The sequence below is a fragment of the Leopardus geoffroyi genome, chromosome A2 (genome assembly GCF_018350155.1).
Source record: "Leopardus geoffroyi isolate Oge1 chromosome A2, O.geoffroyi_Oge1_pat1.0, whole genome shotgun sequence".
NCBI classification, from domain to species: Eukaryota; Metazoa; Chordata; class Mammalia; order Carnivora; family Felidae; genus Leopardus; species Leopardus geoffroyi.
In genome coordinates, this window is record NC_059331.1 from 14,969,909 (window position 1) to 14,995,253 (window position 25,345).

Sequence of the window (25,345 nt, forward strand, 5' to 3'; positions counted from 1 at the left end):
GCCCAGTCGGCTCAGCAGCCAACTTTGGCTCAGGTCATGATCTCGCAGTTTGTGGGTCCGAGCCCCATGTCGGGGGCTCTGTGTTGACAGCTCGGAGCCTGGAGCCTGCTTCGGATTCTATGTCTCCCTCTCTGTCTGCCCCTCCCCCACTCATGCTCTGTCTCTCTGTCTCTCTCTCTCTCCCTCCGTCAAAAATAAATAAACATTAAAAAAAAAAAAAAAACCCTTCTGTTAAATGTATGGGTTCGTCTTTATATGTTGAAGTCCACCCTGACACATCCATAGCTTTGATTTTCATCCTACACCATACAATTCATTCTCGTTGTCTCTGTCTCCATATTTGTACTTCTCTGATCATGAGAAACCTGGTTCCCGTTGTCTTTGATAGATGTGCTTATTCGACGGGTGCCCCTGTATGTACCCTACCTCTCAATCCCTGCCACCCCCACCTCCTGTGCAGGATCCCCTCCTCCCCTGGCTTGGACTCCATGCAGGGCCTCTGCTCCCATCCCCCATGCCCCTCTGCACCCTGCAGGGCCAGGATATTCTTTTCTCCCCGCTCCCTCTCTGGGACACCACACCTTCCACTCTCCCCCTGGGGCCACCTCTGCTTCAGGACAGGATGGTCAAGAAACAGAATGTGAAGAAAGGAGAGGACTTCCTTGTACTCTTAATCAAAAATGCACCAAGCGTCTAGAGACAGAACTGCAAAATAATCACAACAAACATTCTTTTTTTTTTTTTTTTTTAAAGTTTATTTATTTATTTTGCAAGGGGGGTGGGGAAGGGCAGAGAAAGCGGGAGAGAGAGAGAATCCCAAGCAGGCTCTGCACTGTCAGCCCAGAGCCCGACTCGGGGCTTGAACTCACGACCTGAGCCGAAATCAAGAGTTGAATGTTTTTGTTTTTTTTTTTAAGTTTATTTATTTATTTTGAGGGAGAGAGAACACACGAGTGGGGTAGGGGCAGAGACAGAGGGAGAGAAAGAATCTCAAGCAGGCCCCCCACCAGCAGTGCAGAGCCCGATGCAGGGCTCAATCCCACGAACCACGAGATCGTGACCTGAGCCATCACCAAGAGTCGGATGCTTAACTGACTGAGCCGTCCAGGCGCCTCGATCATAACAAATATTCTACGCAATCAGGCACTCAGCCCCAGGCCACGCTGGAAAGAGGCCTCCAGAACTGGTAAGTTTTGGAGTCCCCCCATTTGGGTTCAAACACCGGCACTACCCCTGCGTAGCTGGGGCAGGTTCCTTCACCTCTCTGGGCCTCAGTTTCCTCAACTAGAAACTGGGGAGATGACAGTACCTCCCTCGTGTTGCCGGTACGAGCCCTCCATGAGCTAATGCCAGGGGAGCACACGACCCTGCACTTGCCCAAGGTAACTGCTCCACAGATGTGAGCTCTGACAAGTATCGTGTCTTTTTCAGAATCCTAGAAAATAGGGATTCTGTTTTAGAAGGCAGGGCCAGGATGCCGGGTGGGTGTTCCCTGGGCAGCGAGGCTCTCCCAGGCCTTCCTTTTTTGCAGGCTTTTTTTTTTTTTTTTTCTTGGCACGCCCGCAGCCAAGTCTGGGAGGGTTTCCTGGACAGAAGTCCCTGTGGCCGCTGCCTTAAGACGTGCAGGCTGGGCCGCGGCCGCCACTGCTCTCCGACCCAGGCCAGTGCAGCAGCATGGAGCTGTGGGGGGCCTACCTGCTCCTCTGCCTCTTCTCCCTCCTGACCCAGGTCACCACCGAGCCGCCAACCCCCAAGGTCAAGAAGGCTGCAAACGTCAGGAAAGGTAAGGAGGGGGACAGGGCGCCTCCCCCATCTTCCAGGGAGCCGGTCACCCTGTCCTTTTCTGCTCTTCCTGCTTTCCTCCCCACCTTCATTTTCCTTCTTCCTAAGTCCCGGGAACCTTAGTGAGGTACGCTTGGAGCCCGGGGAGACTTCTCCAATACCGGGGGCGGTTGTCAGCATCGTAAGCATCGTTGACTCTCAGATTGGGAAAGAACCTTCCAGATCACCTAAACTGACACCCACTCCCCATCCCCGCCCCACATTCGTTGAAGAAATCAAACCTTTGGTCTGGCAGTGCCAGTGGGCTCTACTTTGTGATCTCCGAAACTGCGGTCACTCAGCTCTAAGATGGGGAGCGTGGCATTTGCTGAAAGGCTTCTGGTTAGGATTTCATGATCCCAAACATGCAAGTGCCGAGCCCAGTGCCTGGCGCGTGGGATATACTTTAGGTGCAGGGGGGGAGTAAAAGGACCAAGTGAATTCTCTGTGTGATAGTGCATCTCACAGCCTTGAGGAAATAAAAATGTGCAACCCCCAACGAGGACACCAGAAACGGGTTCGTGTTCCTTCTGTTGCCTCTGGGTTTGGGGTATCTTTGGGTCGCCTTGGCTGCTGCACGGCCTGCCCTTGGAGCCCTGCCTGTGGTGAGGTCACCCCAGGCTGTGTTGAGACAACATTAGTGAAATGCCATGGCAATGAACCGGGCTGTCACCCCCATAGGGCTCAGAGGCTCCGAGAGAGAGAGTTCCAGGGGATGAGACTGTGGATTTAGGCAGAGAAACAGACAGGCTGGAGCCAAGAGCATGGAAAAGGCAAGGCAAGGGGGCGTGGGCCACATTCCGGCCCCTCTCCTGAGCCTCCTCTGTAAACGACAGCTGCCCATTGGCCAGGGACTGGTGAAGCGTGGAAAGGTGCCTCGGGACAGTGGAGACCCACAGGGCTGTGGCTCAGTTGGCGAAGCATTTGACTCTTTTTTTTACGTTTATTTATATTTGAGAGAGAGAGGGAGAGAGTGGGGGGAGGGGCAGAGAGAGAGGGAGACACAGAATCCGAAGCAGGCTCCAGGCTCCGAGCTATCAGCACAGAGCCCAACTCGGGGTTTGAACTCATGAACCGAGAGACCATGACCTGAGCTGAAGTTGGAGACTTAACCAACTGAGTCATCCAGGCGCCCTAAGCATCTGACTCTTGACTTCAGCTCAGGTCATGATTTCACGGTTTGTGGGTTCGAGCCCCGCGTCAGTCTCTGTGCTGACAGTGCAGAGCCTGCTTGGAATTTTCCCTTTCCCTCTCTCTCTGCCCCTCCCCTGCACTCTCTCTTTGTCTCGCAAAATAAATAGACATTTTTTAAAAGTTCAAAACAGAATGGATACCCTGCTGGCATTTATTTTGAAAAGCAGATTTATATACACGTACACATTTACTTTTATATGGGTAGAATTTTTCTGGAAGGCTCCACAAGAGTTAGTGACAGTGATTACCTCTGGGAAGAAAAACTGGGTGGCTGACAGCAATCTCAGTTGGAAAGGCGACTGATATTTTGAACGGTTTGGGTTTTTAAAAAGTTATATGCAGATATTACCTTCTACAAAATTGTCAGTAAAAAGAGAAGAGTCAATACCCTGCATGGTTGTGTCCATGAGCATTGGCTAAAACTGCCACGTAGAGATCTTTGTAAAAGGACACACAGTTCCAAAGGCAAATTATAGAATTTTTACATGTGGAAAGAGTTGCTGATTTCTCAACTACCAAAGATTTAGTATTTATTTAATCACGTGAACCATGTGTTTTGTCATTTGAGAAAGGAGGTCAGACCAGATGATGCCTTGGCCCTCTCCAGCTGTCGCACTCGAACCCTGGCCCCAGGTGGTCTCCGTGGCGGCCCCTGGAGGCCCTGGACCCTGGAGGCCTGCAGAACAGCTGACAGTGACCACAGCCCCGGCCTCTCCCTGAGCCCCGCTTCAGTGTTCTGACTCACCCTGGTTTTTCTTCCTTCCACCGATTGCCCACATACACAGCAAATGCTTCCGGAATGCTTCTCCACGGGGGCCAATACATGTGCTGAGCATCCAGACAAAGGATCGCCAGCCTGCTCTTAAGGTGCAAATCGGAGCAAAAACCTTGGTGGTTCTCACTCGGGCACCAGCGCCATCTGGGGGCAGGGGAATACATTACAGTCCAGAGCCTGGGCCCCAACCCCTGGAAATGCTGGAGGCAGGGGGGGAGGGGAGGAGGCGGGAGGCATCTGTGTCTTCCCCAAATCTCCAGTGATTCCAAGGAGCCGCCAGGATTGAGGATCCCAGGAACGAGTGAACCGGCCGAGGCAGAGGCCCAGCAGGAAGCACACATAACCCCACCAGGCTAGTCTGCCGGCCTCAAACCCTCCCTTTTATTGCCTTGCTCATCTGGGTGTTATTTTCCTCATATTTAATAAGCTACATCACTAAATTCTGCACATACAAGTATGTTTCTTGCTCACATTTGTTTCCTGCGATTCCCCTGCAAAAGCCTCTTATGGGTGGACAAAGGCTCTGACCTCATCGCTCGTGACCTTGGACTTTATTCAGGCACAGCTAAATGGACCACAGAAGCGCTTCCCCACCCTCTACCCCAAGCCCTGCACCCTTTCCTGAAGCCCCTGGGATTTCAGTAAGACCAGGGTCCACCCACAGAGCCTTCATCCTACACACACACACACACACACACACACACACACACAGGAAGATACTTCCCACCTGCCCCTGTCGGCCCACACATAACCAGCTCCCAACGGGCCTTTGTGGTCAGGATGGCTCAGGTCAGGAACCTGCTCGTGTGCTGTCACAAGGGCAGGGAAGGCCCAGCTTGGAGCCCGGTGGACCTGGGTTCGGGCCAGCCCTGCCTGCTGCTGGCTCTGAGATCTTAGGCGAGTTGCTTCCTCCTGGCTTCGGTTTGCTGTTTGTGATGCGGTGCGATAAAAGAGAGAGGCATTACCCCGGGTCAGTAGGGTTGATTTAAGAGGCAAGCACTGTTCACACCCTTTGTTTCTCTTAGGCTCTAGTCTTCTTCGGAGTCTTCCGAGGTGGGGGCCGTTAGCATCCCATTTCGCAGATAAGGAAACTGACTTCGGAGAGACTGAGCAACTCGCCCCAGGCCACTCACAGCCTTGTGACCTCAAAGCCCACACTCAGCCCCCAGGCTGGAGCGTGTGCCCTGCTGGGCCGCGTCCTGTTGCTCCAGCCTAGGGGGGTGAACTTGGCAGGGCTCAAGGGCATCTGGCTCTGCTTCCTATGCTTTGTTCTCTGGAGCTGGGAGCAGCGTTGGGCGTGCACCCCCAGCCCCTGCCAACCCCGACCCCATCTGAACCCCAGCAATATTCCTAAACAAATGTACAGATCTCACTTAAGGAGGAACAAGTGAAGGATGGGTCCCCTCCCCCCAGCAGATGGAAAATCACAGTGACTTAGGCTACCACCAACAGGGTCTAGGGGTGTCCTTTCCTTCGTCCCCTTGTGGTGGATACAGGTAGCGTTTATCCCACGCCGTCCTTGCCGGCCCGCATCCTTAACTGCCTTCCTCACGCGTCTGTGATTATCTCCATCCTAGATGTCGTGAGCCCAAAGATGTTTGAGGAGCTTAAGAGCCAGCTGGACAACCTGGCCCAGGAGGTGGCCCTGCTGAAGGAACAACAGGCCCTGCAGACGGGTGAGTGCGGACGACAGCCTCTCCAGGCAGGTGTGAGCCAGAGGAGGGCTCAGGCGGCAGCCAGCAGTGTGCCTGCGGCCAGTACCGGGGCCCCGGCTGTAGGCCAAGAACCGAGGGGCTCAGGGAACCCCCTCCTCGGCCCGCTTCCTCTTGGGCAGGTCCCCTGACGTGTGTGCAAACGGGAATGTTCTCAAAGGATAAAAACTCTCCCCCAGGAAGTGCATTGCCACCCACCGGAATCGTGGCCCCAGGAGCACTGTGGAGCCAGCCAGCAGCCTTCCTAAAGAGCTCCCAGAGGACTGTCCCCTCAGCCAGCCCCCACAGCCCTAAGGGACAGTTGGCTTGCCTCCCCTGCGTGTCAGCAAATTTGCTGAAGCTGTCACTCTTGATCATCGTAATGATGCTGAGGCAGGGTGTATCACAGCCATTTTAAGGAAACCTAGGGGCGGCTGGGTGGCTCCGTTGGTTGAGCAGCTGACTCTTGATTCCGAGTCAGATCATGACCTCACGGTTCGTGGGTTCAAGCCCCGCCTCGTGCTGACGGTGTGGAGGCTGCTTGGGATTCTCTCCCTCTGCTCGTCCTGCTCTCTCTCTCTCTCTTTCTCTCTCTCTTTCTCCAAATAAGTAAATAAATAAAAAAAATGAATATGGGGAAACCAAGGCAGAGACAGGTCCTGTTCCTTGCCCACACTCACCTGGCCGGTTAGTACAGATTAGGGTCTGAATGCAAGCAGCCTGCGCAGGCTGGGTGGGAGGAAGGGTGGGTTTTGGTCTGCCTGACCCTGCGCTAACCAGACAAAGCAAGGATGGACCCAGTCACACAGCTCCAGAGCCTGGGGGCGAGGTCAGGGCTCCGCCACCTGCCCCAGCTCTACCTGGGCCACATAGTCTCTCTCAACTACGTTCCCTTCCTAGCGGCTCAGACTCGCCTACTCCTTTGCGACCTTGCCCCAGAGAACCAGGCTAATGGTAATAGATTACGCTTACAACGTGAGTTTGCTGCGCGCCTGGCACTGTTCCAAGTGCTTTTTGTGCGTGAACTCCTTCTCCGCAGAAAAGCCACGTAGCGGGGCTTATGACTAGGACCCCACCTCCATTTTCCACCAAGAAGCTGAGTGTCTTGCCAACTGTCAGAAGGAGCAGAGTCTCGCTCTTAGCTCTGCTCCGCTGCCTCTCAGGTTCTCATCTGGGAATCACCTTGGTCCCTTCTTAGGAAATCTGCCAACCTCCCTGTGCTCACGGCCACCCTCTCACTTAGGGTGACCGAGGTGCATCCAGCTCCTGAGCCTTGGATCTCCCCTCCCCTCCTAAGTCCTCGGAGACCTCCAGATCCTTCTCACTGGGCGGGTTTGCGCACGCTTCCTCCCACCAAGATCTTTCCTTTCAGCCTCCACACCGGCCATCCTTCTGGCCCGCTGAAGTGTCACGCTCTGTTCCTTCTACCACAGGGCCTTTGTCCATGCTGTTCCGGCAGCTTGAATTGCTCTCCCAAGATCCACCTAATACGTGCTTCTGGCATCACTGTCTCAGGACTCTCTCGTCCCTTGTCTCAATCAGCCTCCTCAGTTATCATCCTCACAAAATGATGTTCTTCCCTGCATCACATTTACTGCAGCTTGTAATGATATATTCATTGGTTGATTTACGTCTGCCTCCTTTGCTAGATGATAAGCCCCAGGGACACAGGGACCATGTTCGCATTTGACGACCTTATCTCTTCCACCAACTTGCCCAACATAGTGCCTGCCACATATTAGCACTCAGCAAATTTCTAAAAAAAAATTTTTTTGAACGTTTCTTTATTTTTGAGAGGGGTTGGGGAAGGACAGGGAGAGAGGGAGACACAGAATCTGAAGCAGGCTCTAGGCTCTGAGGTGTCAGCACAGAGCCCAACGCGGGGCTCGAACCCACAAACTGTGAGATCCTGACCTGCGCCAAGGTCAGATGTCCAACCGACTGAGCCACCTCCGCCCTCAGCACTCACTAAATTTCTGAAGAGAAATGATTTTCTTCAACCAGCTTAACATAGCAGCTGGGGTCAGGGAGTTCTAGAAAGGGAAGGGTCTACCATGTTTTGGCTTCCAGTAATAGAACACCTCATAGTAGATTAAACAAAAAGGGAGTCTGAAAGAGGGCAGCTGTTGAGTTTTTGTTCAGAAGCTTTGCCTCACGGCCCCAAGATGGCTGCTCCAATTCCAGGCATCATGAGTGCATTTTGAGGCAAGATGGAGAAAGAATGGACCAGCCATTTACCAGGAAAATGGAGGTCTTCTATTCCCACCTTGCTGATTAGAGCTCTATCGCAGGGCCACCAGTAGCTTCATTACAAGAAGGAAGCTTTTGGGGCGCCTGGGTGGCGCAGTCGGTTGGGCGTCCGACTTCAGCCAGGTCACGATCTCACGGTCCGTGAGTTCGAGCCCTGCGTCAGGCTCTGGGCTAATGGCTCAGAGCCTGGAGCCTGTTTCCGATTCTGTGTCTCCCTCTCTCTCTGCCCCTCCCCCGTTCTTGCTCTGTCTCTCTCTGTCCCAAAAATGAATAAACGTTGAAAAAAAAAAAATAAATAAATAAAAAAAATAAAAAAAAAAAAAAAACAAGAAGGAAGCTTTTCCAGCCTCTGTAGTCGAGGCAGACAAGAGAGAGAGGAGTTGGGAACCGATGTTGGTTGGATCAGCAGTTGTTGGTGGCAGTAGCCGGGAACACCGACGGAATGTTCCCAGTGAGCACAGTGCCATTCTGGGTGTCCGATTCCTCCTCTGTACAGTGGGAGGTGCGTGGGCAGATTGCACAACAGGCCCTAAGTCTCTCTTTCTCCTGTCTAAGCTTTGTGCTTGGACAAAGTCCGTGTAACCCGTGTGCCACTTGCCCCCTGAGGTGAGGATGTGGTGGGGACCTCCTGGCACAAAGTCTCTGACATATGGCAGTCCAAATACCGCCCCCACCCCCATGCCTGCAGATTCCTAGGAGGTTCACGGCCTCCCAAGCTGACAGGGCCTTCCAGAATTCTCCCGCTTTGGGCAGAGACATCCCCGCCTTTACACTCCCGCGTGCCCCAGGCCTTGGAGGTGGCACCCAGGAAGGGCCCTGACCTTGAGCTAGGGGCTGTCTGCAGCTGAAGGGCTAGCCTTACCACCTCTGGCACGGGGACGAGGGCTCTGCATCGGTGTCCGTCACGGCACCCCTTCTGGCCCGGGGGCTCTCCAGGGCCATGGGGGTGGCCGGGCGGGAACCGCAGGAGAGTGGGCCTGGCCCTGGAGGTCGGCCTTGGGCTCGGGAACCTGCAGACCTTGGGTGATGGCCATCTCTGCCCCCTGCAGTCTGCCTGAAGGGCACCAAGGTGCACATGAAGTGCTTCCTGGCCTTCACCCAGGCGAAGACCTTCCACGAGGCGAGCGAGGACTGCATCTCACGCGGGGGCACGCTGGGCACCCCGCAGACGGGCTCGGAGAACGACGCCCTCTACGAGTACCTGCGCCAGAGCGTGGGCGCCGAGGCCGAGATCTGGCTGGGCCTCAACGACATGGCGGCCGAGGGCACCTGGGTGGACATGACCGGCGGCCACATCGCCTACAAGAACTGGGAGACGGAGATCACGGCGCAGCCCGACGGCGGTAAGGTCGAGAACTGCGCCGCCTTGTCCGGCGCGGCCAACGGCAAGTGGTTCGACAAGCGCTGCCGGGACAAGCTGCCCTACATCTGCCAGTTCGCCATCGTGTAGCCAACGGCGGGCGGGGGAGGGGGGGGTGCGGGGACCGGGGCGCCCAGCCCGGATCCCCGGTCGGTGGTGCAAATAAAGTCGGTGCCTCTGGACCCGGAGTGGCTGTGTCTGTGTTGGGCCCACCAGGCTAGGAGCTCCGGAGAGGTGGGGGGAGGGGAGGAGGAGGGTGGGAAGGAAGGAGGAGGGACGAGGGGAAGAAGGGAGGATGGGAGGGGAGTAGAGGAGGTGGAGGAAGGGGAGGGGAAAGTAGAAGGGGAGGAGAAGGGAGGAGGGGAGAGGGGAGAGGCAGAGGCGGGAGGGAGGATGGGAGAGAAGGGGACGAAGTGGAGGAGGGGGAGGGGAAAGTAGAAGGAGGGGAGGAGAAGGGAGGAGGGGAGAAAAGGGGACGAAGTGGAGGAGGGGGAGGGGAAAGTATAAAGAAGGGAGGAGAAAGGAGGAGGGGGGAGGGGAGGAGAAAGGAGGAGGGGAGAGGGGAGGGGCAGAGGGGAGAGGAGAGGAGAGGGAAGGTGAGCTGGACACACACGGTTCACACCACCAAGGGTTTCTCTGCAGGAGGATGGAAAATGAGGGGAGACTTAGATCCCCCCCGACTGCCTCTTTTCTTTGCATAACATTTTTTCGTTTAATTTCCTACTTACTGAAAAGTTGCAAGAATTCCCAGGCCCCCCTCCTCCACATCTTCCAAAAATTAACATTTCCCCATATTTGCTTTATCCTTTTATTTTTTTCTGGACCATTTGGCAGTAAAGTACAGACATGATTCCCCTTGACCCCTAAATGCTTCCGGGTATTTACTTCCTGAGAACAAGGGCATTTTCTTACATAAGCACAGCACCGTTATCAAAGTCAGGAAATTGACGCTGGCGCAATGTTGCTGTCTAGCTTACTGCCCTGATTCCGATGTCCAGGCTTCCTTTTGGAAACTCCACTTCCACGTGCTGGAATCCAGCATCCCCTCCCCAGCTCCAGAAAAGGGGAGACCCCCCACCCCCTGCAATCCCTCCCGCTGTGGATCCATTTCTGGGATGCCCCCACATCTGAGTCCTGCTGAGGGCTGAGGGGTTGGGGTGGGGGATGAGAGAGGAGGGTCCCCGCAAGATAATTTGCATTCCTGTCCTCCCCCAGCACACCCTGGGGGCCGATTTGACAATTGCCAATACTGCCTGACTGGTGTATCTCCTCCTTCCCACTCCTTACAGGAAGCTCCAGGCTAGCAATGACACCCACCACTTGCTGAGCCCACCAGAGCACAGGAATTTTAAGTATGTTGCTTTATTTAATCTTATCCCCCCAGGACAGGATGTGCTATTATCCCCATTTTGTAGAAAAGGAAGCTGAAGCTCAGGGAAGTTAAGTGACTTCCCTTGGGGTCACCCAGCGAAACGGCAGAGCCAGGATTTAACCCAGGGCTGATTCCAAAGGCCTTGGCCTTTCCACCACCGCTGTGATGTTTGTTTGCTCCATGTACTGGAACCTTCTGGAAATAAAACAATAGAAAAGTGGTGCAGTGACCCCCCCTCCCCCCCAAAGGCTACTGGCCAGCTCCTGGTGTGACCTCCCTAGGGGACACCTCCCTAGGGGAAGTCTTCCTTGTCCCATCAGTCCTGGTATCATTCCACAGTCTGGACGTCCACACCACCTTTTTCTCCCTGGCGGTTTTTTAGTGTATCTTGCCTTCAGGAATGAATTGATAACAGTTTGATTTGCTGCATGGCAGGAAGGTGGGCTGGGGGAGGTAGCTTATAGTGATCGCTGTGCGTACTTCATGTCAGGCAATCTGCTGGGCACTGACACGGAAAGCCTCTTGTGTAATTCAGTAATTATGGGAAGAGGTAATACAATCCAGTTGTAGAGACAGGCTCAGAAGGCTGATGCCATTTGTTCAAATGCAAAGCTGAGACAAATCCAGGCCTTGCAACCCTGAGTTTTGGGCTCTTTTTACCCCACTCAGCTGCAGGATGCAGGTGACCAGGGTTTTTTTTTTCAGAGTTCCTGACGTGGGTGGCTGCCCGCAAGAGGGCACCATGCTTCTGTGTGTGAGCACGGGTCCTAGTGGAGAGGTGCCACTGGGGTGCCTCTTGGGCAGGCAGCCAGCACTTCCCGCCTCCAGCAGCAGGTGGCAGTATGGCCAAGAGAATCGCTATGCATCGCTAATAGGGCCACAGATGCTCTTACATTTGGAACACGGAGACCAGTGGATGGCAAACTGGGGTACACCAGTCCCAGGATCTTGTTTAAGTTTACTTTGTTTTTGAGAGAGAGCGAGCGAGCAGAGGAGGGGCAGAGAGAGAGGGGGACAGAGGATCTGAAGCGGGCTCTGCGCCACGTGGGGCTCGAACTCACACATGGTGAGATAGTGACCTGAGCTGAAGTCTGATGTGTAACTGACTGAGCCACTCAGGTGCCCCTTTCTTGTTTTTATTTTAATTTTTGGCACTCTGTGTTTTTGGACTGTTGTGTTATGGACTGTTTGGCACTCATTTTGAATATCACGCTGAAATATGAGTTATCATGATTACTAAGGTTGTTTTTGTGTTTTGTTTTGTTTTGTTTTGGGTGCTTCCTTAAATTTTGTACCCCGGGTGACTGCTTCACAGGGTGCTTTACTCACCTCACTAGTCCTGGCCCCGGCTCAGAGGTACAAACTTTGGAGAATCTTCCAAGGTGTATGTAAGCAAGGATAGGAATTTGGGGTTTAGGACTTCACCTTCTCCTGGAAAGAAGTGTCCTAATATTCTCCTGGAACTGATATTGAGGCCTCTTGTGCAATCAGCCTTTATTCTCTTCCTCATGCTGTGTTGCCTGGTGTGTAAGAAGCTTTGGGGATGCCGAACAAACGGACAATTTGAAATATTGTTCGGGTCGGTGGCTCTCAACCCTGGCCAGATATTAGAACCACTTGCCCAGGCTTTACGCCGGACCAATTAAATCCAAATATCCGGGGAGTGGGCCCTAAGCACTGGAGTATTTGAAATTTTCCAGGCAATTCCAAACAATAGAGGTTGAGAACTGCTCACTTTGGGAAGCCAGCTACCTATTAGGTTAGGATTTTGGAAAAAGCCCAACAGCCCCAGAACATCTTCCTCTTTGGTCTTCCTCGGTCTGAATTTCCTACCATTCTAAGCCTAATGCACGCTAATCAGGATTGGGCAAAAGAAGTCTGGTTACTGTTTTATATTGATTTTGACAGGATGCAGAGGCTCAACTTGAAGGAGTTAGTATAAGTTAATTTCACTAGAAAGTAGACATGTTTATACAGTTGGAATTAGACTTCGTTGCATATAATGAAAAATCCCAAATAACAGGGTCTTAAGACAGAAATCTGGAGGCAGATTGTCCAATGCTGATATGGCATCTCTAAGGTCACAGGGTATTCAAGGTTCCCTTTATTTTTCCCATTCAACCATGATAGTGTCTACTTTCTGTCTTTGGGGTCACCTCATGGTCCATGATGGCAGCTGGAGTGCCAGCCATTATTACCCACATTCCAGGCATCGAGTAAAAGACAATGGAGAATGGGCAATAGAGTTCCAGTCAGCTCCCTTTAAGGAGTCTTCTCTTTTCCTTATGTTTCATAGGCCAGAACTTTGTCAAATGCCTATCGGCAAGAAAAGAGGAAAAGTACAACCCTTTAGGTAGGTACCTTCACTCTCCAAATAAAATCAGATGTCTTTAAGGAAGAAGGTGCAAATGGTAGGTAACTAGCCATTTGGAGTTGTAGTATGGAGCCACTGCAGACCCAAAGCCTGACCGTGGGAGGGAACTAGAAACTAGGAGGCCAAATTAAGTGATTTTGAAGAAGAAATGATTTGTTCATCTTGTTCCCCAAAACTTGCTGCTGTGGGTCTTCCGACTTGTTTTTAGTTGGGCATCTGGGTCAAGCCCTAGGAATTTCAACAAATTCACAGTTCCTAAGCACAGCCATCTCAGCCTCAGTTTGGGGTCAGTGGTCTCCCAGGGCAGCCGTCTTCCTGAAGAGCCCAGACCAAGAAAGGTGTAACCCCCAGGTGCTTCCTGCCTGCCCTTACCTGGGTGGCAGAATCGGTGATTGCCAGTCTGGGGTCAAAAGCCACAGGGCATCCCTTGGCTGACCCTGGCAGGCAGTAAGAAGGATTGTAACGAAAGGCCTATGGGAGGCCCTCGTTTTGCACAGTTCTGACAGATACGAATTTCAATTATGGATAATTTCAATTATTTTAAATGACGCCGGTCCCACAGCAAAATGGTTCCAATCTCCATTCCACTGGTGTATTCACTCTGAGCAATTGTCTCAAGCTTCAACGTAAGGTGTAGTTGGACTGCTGGCTCTTCAGACCGGAAATCCCTATGTGAACAGCAGGTACGCTGTGTGATCGGTGACCAATCATGTCACCTCTTTCAAGACAGACAGCACAGTATTCAGTCGTGTTGCCTCCTGTCTCCCACTGATGAACCCAGGGGACATTTTATTAAGACGGAGACCTGAAACAGGGAACTGGCCAATGAAGATGAAAATGCAGCCCAGCAATGAACCCTAATAATGCAGCAGAGAAATCTGAATATAGACCGGGGAGGGGGCGTGGTTAGAGAAGAAACCGCTGATAGAGGAGTGACCCCGCTGCCTTTGGAGACTCTGTATGGGGCTGGAGGAACTTAAGGAAGGTCAACTTGTAATACAGAAGTAAGAAAGTGAAGAACTGATGATGTCCCTGAAGAAGTGATGCCAGCAGAGTTCACGTGAGGGGAACTCTTGGAGGTATTTTGTGACTTTAATAGTAAGCAAGATGGGGACGCCGGGGTGGCTCAGTCCGTTGGACGTCCAACTTCAACTCAGGTCATGATCTCACCCGTTTGAGTTCGAACCCACAGCTCAGAGCCTGGCGCCTGCTTCAGGTTCTGTGTCTCCCTCTCTCTGCTCCACCCCTGCTTGCTCTCTGTCTCTCAAAATTGATTAAAAAAAAATTTTTTTTTTAAATAATAAGAAAGATAGGGGCACCTGGGTGGTTCAGTTGGTTAAGCGTCTGACTCTGGATGGTCGAGCCCTGGGTCAGGTTACATGCTGACAGTGCGGAGCCTGCTTGGGATTTTGTCTTCCTTTCTCTCTGCCCCTCCCCACCCCTCTCTCTCTCAAAATAAACTTAATTTAAAAAAAAAAATTGTAAGATAAATGCTGGAAGCTGATCCAAACTTAGAAAGCAGTATGACAATTTGCCGAGGCACAGAAAAGATGCCCGCTCTATAGCAAGATTAGCTGGCGGGGAGAAACATGCAAGGCACTGTTCAAATTCCTCCTGGCAAGACTTTTCCGAGGAGATACTTTCTCAGTGCCGGGGGTGATTCAAACTGTTGTATTTAATATTTGTGCCTTTTCTCTTACCAGCAGCAAGAGGGTTTTAATGTGTTCACGAACTTTTTGATAGGTGGATCGTAATTCACTCCATTGATCACGAAGGTTGTTTTGCACAATCGCAGCTTGCTTGGGCATTTTTACAGTCCCACGACCACTGGGTGACGTGAGGACTCCTGTATTTACAGAGATACGGGCATTCTCAGCAAGTAAGCTCCCTGGCCACAGCAGGAAGCACCCTGTGGGGCAGAAGGATGGGGGGGCGGGGTTGGGGTTGGGGGCCAGATAATGCTTCCCGGGAACCACTGAGCAGGAGCACATGGGAAGAGAGCTCTGTGCAGGGGGACACAACCACAGCCAGGAAATGCAGCCCAGAGCACAGAGGGGGGACTGGGAGAACTAGCCAAACACCTGCCTGTGCCCACCCTCCCAGCTTGACAGTGTGTTTCTTGCTCACTGGGTGAACCCCACTGAAAAGCAGCTAACAGTACTGGGTCTAGGCAATGCGGTCTGGTCAGACTCTCGGGGCACAGGACAGGGGAGAGGTGGGTGGAGCCCGGACAGGGGCGTAAGTACTTTGAACATGTGCTGTTATTTTTATGTCCATGCCCTGAAGTCAAGGAGGAAGTCACCTGCACCTCTGGTGCTCAGTGCTACCACCTCAGTAAGGACGAAGTGAACAGATCTGGGAATCCAGGTTTCCATTTTTTTCAATGTGTCCCGGAATTCCCTCGAGGCTGCTGGTCACACTGGCTGGGACGTAAAACAGAAAACACTCAGGGTCAACGGGAAGGAGAAAAAGCAAAGTCCGTGTTTTTCAGCCAGTGTTTAGAAGAACCATTTCTGTTGAGAGTCCCCCAAACGCAGATGTTAAGCGAGACAGGCTGGGAAAGTTTCGAATTACCTTCTAAATACAACTGACAGAATGTCAGGGCAGGCAGGCGTGGGTACAGCTCTCAGAGGTTACTGCATATAAAGCATAGTGCTGGGGTGGGGGGGGTGGATCAGGTTTGCAAGCATTTTACTCTCCGACATGAGTTGCTGTAACTTACATAAGGCATTTCATGCGTTTTAGTTACAGCTTTGGAAATCTACTGGGGGGTCTGCGGCATTCATTAAACAAAAAGTTGCTATTTAAATAGAAAAGCAGTCTAGCCTTCTGCAGGATGCTGGGTCTCTCTCGCACGGTCTTGTGTTAGGTCTTTTGCTGCCCGCAGCTCCCTTGCTCTGAGCTGATTCGGGGCTGCATCTCTATCCAGGAGGTCCCAGGCTCTGGGGGTCTCCCCACTAGGCCCACGTGCCTAGTTTCTTTGCAAGAGGGTAAAGAGGATCGGCAAGGGAGAGTTCTTCACCTTCTTCACCTTCGGTACTGACATTTGAGGCCAGATGAGCCTTTGCTATACAGGCGCTGCTGTGTGCACACGGCAGGATGTTTAAGCAGCTCCCTGACATCTGCCCACCAGCCACTCCACTGTGACAGCCCAAATGTCTGCAGACATTGCCACATGTCCCCTGGGGGAAGGCAAAAATCACCCCTTGCCCCCCACTGAGAAGTTGGGGAGCCGTAGATACCTGAGAAGCCCTCACAAAAAAGAGCCGTGCAAAAAATAATTGAGGCAGACCTTGTTTGAGGTATCAGATTCCATGGCTTACGAAGAAACCGTATTTCCCACGCCAAAGTTCAGCACACGTGACTTAACAGAGGCTTAAAAAACAAACAACCCTCTTCTGTGAATTTATTTCTTCACCAGTAGTACACAGGTTGTATCACATTTGTGTAGGGTTTTGTGGTTTTTTTTCCCCTCTCTTCTCTTTCCCCCCTTCATCCTGCCGGCCATTCCCCTCAATAAATCGCTTGCATGTCTAATCCCATCCTGGTGCCCGCTTCTGGGGCACTGAAACTTGTTCAATGGCTCAAAATAAGCGAACTGTCCACTGAAGAAATGGATGGCCCCCGGGGGGGGGGGTGGCCCAGATGTCTACAAGAGAGCCCCAGCCTCGGCTGCTGCCCCCCAGGGACAGGAGGCCAGTCTTTCCCTCGCTGCCTCTGGGCAATGACTGAGCAGGACAGGGGCATCGAGGCCACACTGTCCTGCTAAATAAGGGGACTCCTCTGATGAGGCAGGTAAACATAGGGAGTCCCCAGCGGCTTGGCCAAGATTTTCTCAGAAGTGCACTGCGGCCAGTGGTTCTCCCTACCCAGTCCCTCTCTCCCGGGTCAGCCCGCACAAGCGTCCCCTCCCCCCCCCTCCCCCCGCCGAACTGCAGAGGGCTCCCCCTGCCGGCTCCCGCTCCCTCAAACCCTTGATCCCTCACAGGTGTTCCCCCTAATAAATCTCTTGCACTTTCTAATTCCATTTTGCTGTCTGCTCCTCCTCATAGGGTCAGACAAGTAATGGATTCCCTTCACTAAAAATTAGTCTGAATTCTATAAAATATGTAGCAAAACCATATCCACAGTAATCGAGTAGTTGTAACACTTGAGAGCAGGAATGTACCAGAAAATTGGGACGTATGATCATTCCACCTAGGTTTCCTAAAACAATGGATCGTGTTTCTAAGTGAGGATTATCTGTACTAAGAATGGCCATTTACTGCCCTCCCCCCACCTCTTTATCAGAGCTTCCTCCAATAGAGGAAGGGAACCCTGGATCCGTTCAAGTCACAGAGCCATGAACACCCTAAGCTAGGCTGCTGTTTCACCCCCACCCCCAGGAAACTCCCCCTCCCTGTTCTTGTCCATCCCTCTTCCTTTTCCAGTGTGATGATCCTTATCCCAACATGACGATATGAGACTAGGATGGACAGAAGGCTGGCCCTTGAAGGTCAAGGCTTTGCCTTTGCGGTGAGAAAGAGAAAAGTAGTCCCTGGCAGCTAGCTCTGATCAGCCAGGTGCTTACAGCTAGGCCTGAACAGAGCCAGTCTCTTGGAGAGCCACCATCAGACAAGGCCTGACCAAACAGGGCTATTCCACGCTTGTGTCCAAGCACAGACAAAATGGAGGCCACTGTGCGAACCACAAAAACCACCCAACATCCCCCGCCCCCCAGCGATGGCTGTCTGGTTACCAACCGCAGTTTTAGCTCTGCCTTTGTCTCAGCTTCTCTGTGAAAATTGAGATGCTCAATCACAGAATGGATCTTGCTTCCTGAAAGCATGCAGCCCAGAATGAACCCCCGCTTCCTTGAAACTCCACCCCCCCCCTACGGTTTTTAACACAAGTTCTGTTATAAGTCCCTTGTAACACCTTCGTACTGAGACGCCCCAGGACTCCTCGGCTATACCCGTACGTCGTCGGCAACAAATCAGAAAATCCAACTTTGTTCCTGGTGGTCTTTGGTTATGGGCATGGACAGGAGGTCCACAGGTGGCCAGATCCTGGTCTGTTCTATGACTTTGGCTCCTGGGTCTGTCCCCAAGGTGCCACAACCATCCTAGGAGAGAAAAAGAACTGTAGGCAAGACGACGACAAGAAAAGAGGTTTCATCCATACAGCAGCTGAGGTGTAGATGGATCTCCTGACTGTGGCTCCGTGGCCTTGAACAATTCAGACAAAAGTGGAGAACTATTTATCCTTCGCAGACCTGCAAAGTGAGTTTTAGACACATCAGGGATGACAACAAGCTGTGCCCAATGGCCGGCACACAAAACCCGCTTGTTCACGGCTAGGAGGAGCCGGAAGGTTGAGGGAAAGACGGAAGGTACAGGGAACATGAGGAGGTGAACCAAGAGATGATGAAAGTAGGATCATCTTAGGGAGAGAGAAGAGCCAAGAACATCTGGGGGGAAAAAGCTGTAAATAGAACTGTAGGAGACAGAGAAAAGGGGAGACCAAGTCCATCCCGACTGGGAACCCCCTGCCCTTGGAAGTCTCCCTCAGCCAAAGGAAGGGATCTGGGGAGGCACGGAGAACCGCACCAGAGAAATGGTGGTGGGGGGGGCTGGCAAGATTGGGCAAATGGGCACCAAGGGAAGGGTCAGGGAGAAGAGGAGGGGGGACATCCACGCCTGGGGAATGGGGTTCAAAGTCCACCTCTGAGTGTGAGCTGAAGGAGGAGCCGCGGATGGGCACGGGATCCCCTTATTACCTTACTGGATATTTCAGAAGGAAGCTAGCCTCCAGAGCAGGCGCCAGGTCCCAGCCTCCTGGCAGCTTGTATGGTACTCTCCCCAAGTCTCCACCTTGGGTTCGCTGTGCAATTTAGAAGTGCACAGGCCTGTCAGGAGAAACAACAGATCAATAATGAGGGTGGCTTCCAGAGACTTCAGAGGCCAAATAAGGAGTGTAGAGGCTGCAGAGTGCTCCAGTTTGGAAAACAAAGGGTCCTGGGAGGGCCCAGACGAGGAAAAGGGTGCCTGGAAGGGGTTCCGCGCGTCCCACCCGGCCCACCGGGCCGGGGCAGCGGGCGGTGTGCGGGCTGCCCAGGGCCCGGGGTCGGGGCCTCCAAGCCTCGCCAACCCCTGCACACTGCCACCCTCTCGAGTTGCCTGCTTTCTTTCACTGAGGGAGGGCTGTGGGGCCCCAGGTGGGGAGATAGATGCATGCTCCGCCCCCCCCCAAAAAAACGTGGGCCCAAACCAAGAGGGGTGTCTTCTAGGGCAAACCTCTTCTGCCTTCAGCGGTGAAAACGTTCACCAGAAACTCACTCGGTAAGCCCTTGGGACAGTTTCATGGATGAACCGGCTCGTTCTCCACCTGCCTACATCCTCGCCTGGGGGTCCTAGCAGTTTCCTCACTGGCTTGCTGCCTTGGCTTCAACAGGTTTCTGCGCCCTGAGCAGTGCCCTCTACCCGGAGGCCGGGCCAGGCGGGGCCTCCTTGCAGTCTGTCCCACCCTAACCAGAGAGCGGTTTATCCACTGTATGGCGATAGGGCGGGCGTTCAGAACAAGGAACACCGACAGGCTCGACTCCGCGAGACTAACGGCGCCAACCGCCGGGTGAGATCCAGCCAAAGGCCGTTGGGCCCCGCCCCTTCCAGCCCCGCCTAGCTCCGGCCCCGCCCCCCTCGCCCGGCCCAGCTCCGGCCCCGCCCGGCCCTGCCCAGCTTCTCCGCTACACCCACGCCCTCCCTACAAGTCCCTACCGACGTCACGCCCCGCCGCGTCCGCCACGCCCCTGTCCCACACCCGCAGCCCCGCCCACCCCACCTTACCACGCCCCACCACGCCCCAGCAAGTCACCGCCGCGTCCTCCAGCCACGCCCCACACCCGCAGCCCCGCCCACCTCACCCTGCCACGCCCAGCAAGTCCTCGTAGACGCCACGCCCCCACCATGTCCACCACGCCCTCAGTCCGCCTTGGCCTCGGGCCCCGCCCCTTTCTTAGGCATCGCCCACGGAGTCTCCTCCTCCAGGCCTCAAGGGTCTTTCTCACCCGCTGAACCTGTGAGGCCCAGGCGTATTTTGCACCATGGTCCGTTTTAAACATAGTTTAAAATCGTGGCTTGGAAGTGGGAGGCAGGTTGGAGAGCAGGGACAGTAGCTGGTTTGGGCATACATCTCAAGACCTGCGTCATTCTTCCCTGAGAGATGAAGCGGCAGGAAGGGTCTGGATGTCTGACCTAGGCGCTCTCGCCCCGCAGTCCCAGGATGAGAGTTCTACCTTATTACGTAGAAAGATGTGGAAGGATTAGGGCCTGAAGTCAACCAAGATCTTCGGATGGGGCTTTTTGTTTTAGTTGGCATTTGGGGGCAGCTCTTTGAGATCTTGGGGAGGAAGCTGTCCCCTGTGCACCAGCAGTCCTGTATTGAATGGTCCTCAGTGGCAAGAGCTCTTTCATTGGGATTTGCTGGAAGAATTTGACTAACCAAGGAGACAAGGCTCATGATTCCCTTCCCCTGTCCTCACGTCATATTGCTTATTCAGCATCTTGGGGCATCTGTTCAGAGAATGGTCGCGAATGGTGTTTATTCTGCAGAAGCTCATCCCTAATGTAGCCATTATCTTCAAAACCTTCCTGGGGCACCTGCGTGGCTTAGTCAGTTGAGCATCCGACTTCCGCTCAGGTCATGATTTCAGTTTGTGGGGTCGAGCCCCATGTTGGGCTCTGTGTCAGCACAGAGCCTGCTTCAGATGCTCTGTCTCTCTGCCTCTCCCCGTTCACGCTCTCTCTCTCTCTCTCTCTCAAAAATAAACATTTAAAAAGCAAAAAAAAAAAAAAAAAAAAACCCTTCCTGGGGCACCTGTGTGGCTCAGTGGGTTGAGCGTCTGACTCTTGGTTTCAGCTCAGGTCATGTTCTCACGGTTCATGAGTTTGAGCCCCACGTTGGGCTCTGTGCTGACAGCTCAGAGCCTGGAGCCTGCTTCAGATTCTGTGTTGTCCTCTCTCTCTTCTTCGCTCTGGCTCACACTCTGTCTTTCTCTGTCTCTCAAAAATAAATAAACATTAAAAAAAAAAAAAACACTTTCTTCCCGATTGTTTGGGTACTTAAAGATCTGGGGAAAGAGGCCCTGAAGAATGTTAATTCAGAAACTTGAGATGGGGCTAAAGCATTCTAGAAGCATCTGCCCTCTCCACCCCCAAGCCTGGGTATGATGCGATGGGTCAAGAATACCCCAGAGGGCCACCCTTTTCCAGCTGAGCCTGTTTATTTATTTTATTTATTTTTTTTTCTGGGTCGCCTGAATATGGGTTTCCTCTCCCCTGCAGGTGAGAGAAAATACCAGGTTGCTATGAAAGAAACAGTTCTCTCTGCAAAGGTTTGGAATCAAGATTAAATCTTGAGGTGAGCCTGTCTCGCTGCTCTGGCCTTCGGCATTGCTGGGGGCCGTGATGGAGTGCATGATTTTCCCTTACAGCATCCAAAATGTAAGTTCTTAGTTAAAGGATTATTGCTAAGAAATCATTTTAATATGCTTTACTCAGTTTATAGATCAATACAGCTTGCTTGCTAGTGTAAACAGCTCGCAACTCGTCTGTTGCCTTGGGAGCAGGTGAGAAACAATGGGAAATTTCCCTCTGAATTGGGAAAACGGAATGGAAATTGGCAAAGAGCCCTCATCACACTTTCTTACTGCAGCTCCAGTCTTGGCCCCACAGTCATCCCCTCTGGTGGTTTAGAAGTGTCTTAACAGCTCAGGAGAGCACGCGGTGGTAGCCAGACTTGTTGAATGAATGAATGAACGCTACCACCTAAGGTTTGTAATCCACCCCTCACCTCACCCCCTGCCGTCCGCCTTCCTTCTAGCACTTGCAGGGGCTTCTCCACCCACACTTAGCTTAGCACCACGTCTTTCACATCGTATGTATTTGATAGGAGTGTGCTAAAACTCTTCATGGGGACCAAAGTGGATGTGATGCCATGTTCAATGATTGCTTAACTCTTGGCAAGGGTCTGGAGACAAACAAACGTCTTGATCTATCTGTGCAAGAAGTCTACCCCTGCAACGTCTGTTGCAAGTGTAAATTTTTATCTTAAAAATCGGTGGAAGAGGGGCGCCTGGGTGGCTCAGTCGGTTAAGCGGCCGACTTCCGCTCAGGTCATGATCTCGTAGTTCGTGAGTTCGAGCCCCGCGTCGGGCTCTGGGCTGATGGCTCAGAGCCTGGAGCCTGTTTCAGATTCTGTGTCTCCCTCTCTCTCTCTGACCCTCCCCCGTTCATGCTCTGTCTCTCTCTGTCCCAAAAATAAATAAACGTTGAAAAAAAAATTAAAAAAAAAAAAAAAGTAAATAAACGTGAAAAAAAATTAAAAAATAAACAAAAAATCGGTGGAAGAAAATAAACTAGATTAATTTTTTTTAATGCCGAAGACAGAGACTTTATTATCTCAAAAAGGGCTTTGAATCCATTAAAAAAATTTTTTTTTAACATTTATTCATTTTTGAGAGTGACAGAGACAGAGCACGAGTGGGGGTGCAGAGAGAGAGGGAGACACAGAATCAGAAGCAGGCTCCAGGCTCCGAGCTGTCAGCACAGAGCCCGACACGGGGCTCGAACTCACGGACCGCGAGATCATGACCTGTGCTGAAGTCGAAGTCGGACGCTCAACTGACTGAGCCACCCAGGCGCCCCTAATCCATTTTATTTAAGGAAAATATAACTGAAAATACAACTTCATCCTGGGTATCCTGGACCAATTTGACATTAGACATTTTTTTTTTTTAATTTTTTTTTTTTTCAATGTTTATTTATTTTTGGGACAGAGAGAGACAGAGCATGAACAGGGGAGGGTCAGAGAGAGAGGGAGACACAGAATCGGAAACAGGCTCCAGGCTCTGAGCCATCAGCCCAGAGCCCGACGCGGGGCTCGAACTCACAGACCGCGAGATCGTGACCTGGCTGAAGTCGGACGCTTAACCGACTGCGCCACCCAGGCGCCCCGACATTAGACATTTTTTAAAAGGTGTAGGACATTTTATCTTCATTATTGGAACTCTCTCTGTTGCCAGTGCTTCTCAAAGAGACTATCTGCAGAAATATCACTGGGTTGCCATTCAAGAGGAAGTGAGGAAGATTTCTGGAAAGATCTAACCCCTGACTGGAAGGATCACCTCTGAAGAACACATTTCCCAATTGTCCTTTCTTAGCTGGGCCTCAGTTTCCACATCTGTTAAATGAATGGGCTGGTCACTAGATAATTGTTAACATTCTTTCTAATTAGAATTTTCACAATTATTTAGTGTTTTTTTTTTTGTTTGTTTTGTTTTGTTTTTTGTTTTTTTTTTGCTGGCCGAAATGAAGGGCAATTGGTCAATTGGTCAACTAATACCAAATGATGAATCTTAGTTTTTTTTTGTTCTTAAATGTGATTCCGTAAGAAAAGACTTCTGCTTTCACTAGGTCTCCCAAAGTATTTGTGTTTATTGGTAAGTGTTTGCATTTCAAATAGAAACTCTGAAAATAGCAGGAGAGTGAAGTCTGCCCTCTGTAAACCAGGCATCGCTTGGAATGAGTCACAGACTATCTTAAAAATACTGGAAATCTTTTTTTTTTTTTTAATTAAAAAATTTTTTTTGGGGCGCCTGGGTGGCGCAGTCGGTTAAGCGTCCGACTTCAGCCAGGTCACGTGAGATCTCGCGGTCCGTGAGTTCGAGCCCCGCGTCGGGCTCTGGGCTGATGGCTCAGAGCCTGGAGCCTGTTTCCGATTCTGTGTCTTCCTCTCTTTTTGCCCCTCCCCCGTTCATGCTCTGTCTCTCTCTGTCTCAAAAATAAATAAACGTTGAAAAAAAAAATTAAAAAAAAAAAATTTTTTTTAATGTTTATTTTTGAGAGAGATAGAGCGCGAGTGGGGAAGGGGCAGAGAGAAAGTGAAACACAGAATCCTAAGCAGGCTCCCTGCGGGCTCCGAGCTGTCAGCACAGAGCCCGATGTGGGGCTCGAACTCACAAACTGTGAGATCATGACGTGAGCTGAAGTCAGACGCTTAACCGACTGAGCCACCCAGGCACCCCAAAGATACTGGAAATCTCAATTAGTGCTTTTTTCTTTTTAAATCAATTTTATTGAGGTGTTATTTACCTACACTAAAATGCACACATTTGAAGTGTACTGCTGATCACTTTCGACAAATATTTGCCTCCAGACAAACCACCATCCCCATCACCCCCCAAAGTTCCCTCATTTCCTTTTGTAGCGGGTCATCATCAGACTGGATCTTCAGTGCAGATACATACATCTTCCCTTTGCATCCCATTTTTTGACTTTCCTCGGGACACAGAGGTGAACAAAGGCCCACTCTCTGTGCTCAGGGGGCTTATACCCTAACGCTGTAGAGTGAGCAGTTCTGTAGCTAGCCTGAGCCCCAGTTTAACTACGTCAGCCTCTTGTTACTGGATAAAGAGATAAGATTCTGTTTAGACCTTTGGAGGATGCCCCACATGGGGGCTCCACCCCTCTCGCCCCCACCGCCTTGAAACAAATAGCTTTTTCTCACAGGATGAGGATATTCTTAAAGTATCTCCTGCAGCTGAATACCAGTGGAGTCTTCCCTTCTATTCTTTTTTCTTTTTGCAACAGCTGGGGTAGCCAACCCCAAAGGCTCCGAGTGGATAACAGCAGGGAGCAGAATTGCCGGGCTTTTCAGATGGGTTTTGTTCTTCTCTTGAAGCTGGTAGCTTGTTTTAGAAAAACAGCCCCTAAGAATTATTTATATTTCTGAAGAATCATGATGCATAGTAAATGTTTACTCAGTGGGATAAATAATGTAGAACAAGAAGGCAAAGTTAGATACAAGACTGGTTAATGTCCTACAGGGCAATGAAACCATAACCTTTAAGGTTATCTGTTCTACTGGACGGAGTTCATTTGCATTCTCTACCTGACAAAAATCATTTGCAACTTATCAGTTTTCTACAAATAAACATATACTCTTAGCAGGGTCTAGGTCCCAATCAATAGTGAGTTAACCCACAATTTCATTTCCCTAGAGCACTGAATGATCCTTAGGTGAACTTAGACAATGCTCCGGGAGACTTGGAAATGACATTCAGTCCATTATTTTGTGTAAGTTTCAAGTTTTGGATTGTCTCTCTTCACATGATGGCCCACACCCCTGCAAAATAATAACCAAGCGTCATTAGATCAAAGGGACAAGTGCCTCTTCCGTGGCCTGTGGAGCTGCTGCAGCTCGAGCTACTGATGAGGGAGCATCAGGCAAGCTGACACCTCCCCCTTCTCCCCCTCCCCTGCAACCTGCACCCCCCCCTCCTGCCCCGGGGGATATGTGGATAGGTCTGGCATTCCTCAGGCACTCCTGGCTGCCCAAGAACAAAGGAAAGGGAAAAACAAACGGTTAACTGATAGAGATCACTGTCCCATCAGTTTACAAGTGTTCTAGTAAATTGTGAGAAAAAGGCAATCTTATCAATAGCCTAATCTCCAGAAACCTATAGACTCAG

At 51.5% G+C, this 25,345-nt stretch overlaps 1 protein-coding gene and 2 long non-coding RNA genes across 3 annotated transcripts; 2 read left to right on the top strand and 1 right to left on the bottom strand.

The window, feature by feature from the left end:
* The first annotated feature begins 917 nt into the window (after positions 1 to 917).
* Positions 918 to 9,273, top strand: CLEC3B (C-type lectin domain family 3 member B). The gene is made up of 4 exons (XM_045492600.1): positions 918 to 1,186; positions 1,567 to 1,783; positions 5,368 to 5,466; positions 8,781 to 9,273. The coding sequence occupies exons 2-4, from the start codon at positions 1,675 to 1,677 to the stop codon at positions 9,179 to 9,181; spliced, it is 609 nt and encodes a 202-aa protein (XP_045348556.1). The 5' UTR covers positions 918 to 1,186; positions 1,567 to 1,674; the 3' UTR covers positions 9,182 to 9,273.
* Positions 9,274 to 16,219: 6,946 nt separating this feature from the next.
* LOC123605553 lies at positions 16,220 to 19,475 on the bottom strand. The gene is made up of 3 exons (XR_006715805.1): positions 19,155 to 19,475; positions 18,596 to 18,724; positions 16,220 to 18,091 (listed from the first exon to the last, which is right to left on the bottom strand). It is a non-coding gene; the product is annotated as an uncharacterized LOC123605553 (long non-coding RNA).
* Positions 19,476 to 21,157: 1,682 nt separating this feature from the next.
* Positions 21,158 to 21,941, top strand: LOC123605554. Its single transcript, XR_006715806.1, has 3 exons — positions 21,158 to 21,234; positions 21,382 to 21,442; positions 21,529 to 21,941. It is a non-coding gene; the product is annotated as an uncharacterized LOC123605554 (long non-coding RNA).
* The last annotated feature ends 3,404 nt before the right edge of the window (positions 21,942 to 25,345 follow it).

Bases quoted from the DNA above. Each gene is read 5' to 3' on its own strand.
- CLEC3B (XM_045492600.1), top strand. From the start codon at position 1,675: ATGGAGCTGTGGGGGGCCTACCTGCTCCTCTGCCTCTTCTCCCTCCTG. The intron at 1,784-5,367 runs GTAAGGAGGGGG...TCTCCATCCTAG, and splicing joins GGCTGCAAACGTCAGGAAAG to ATGTCGTGAGCCCAAAGATG. The intron at 5,467-8,780 runs GTGAGTGCGGAC...TGCCCCCTGCAG, and splicing joins ACAACAGGCCCTGCAGACGG to TCTGCCTGAAGGGCACCAAG.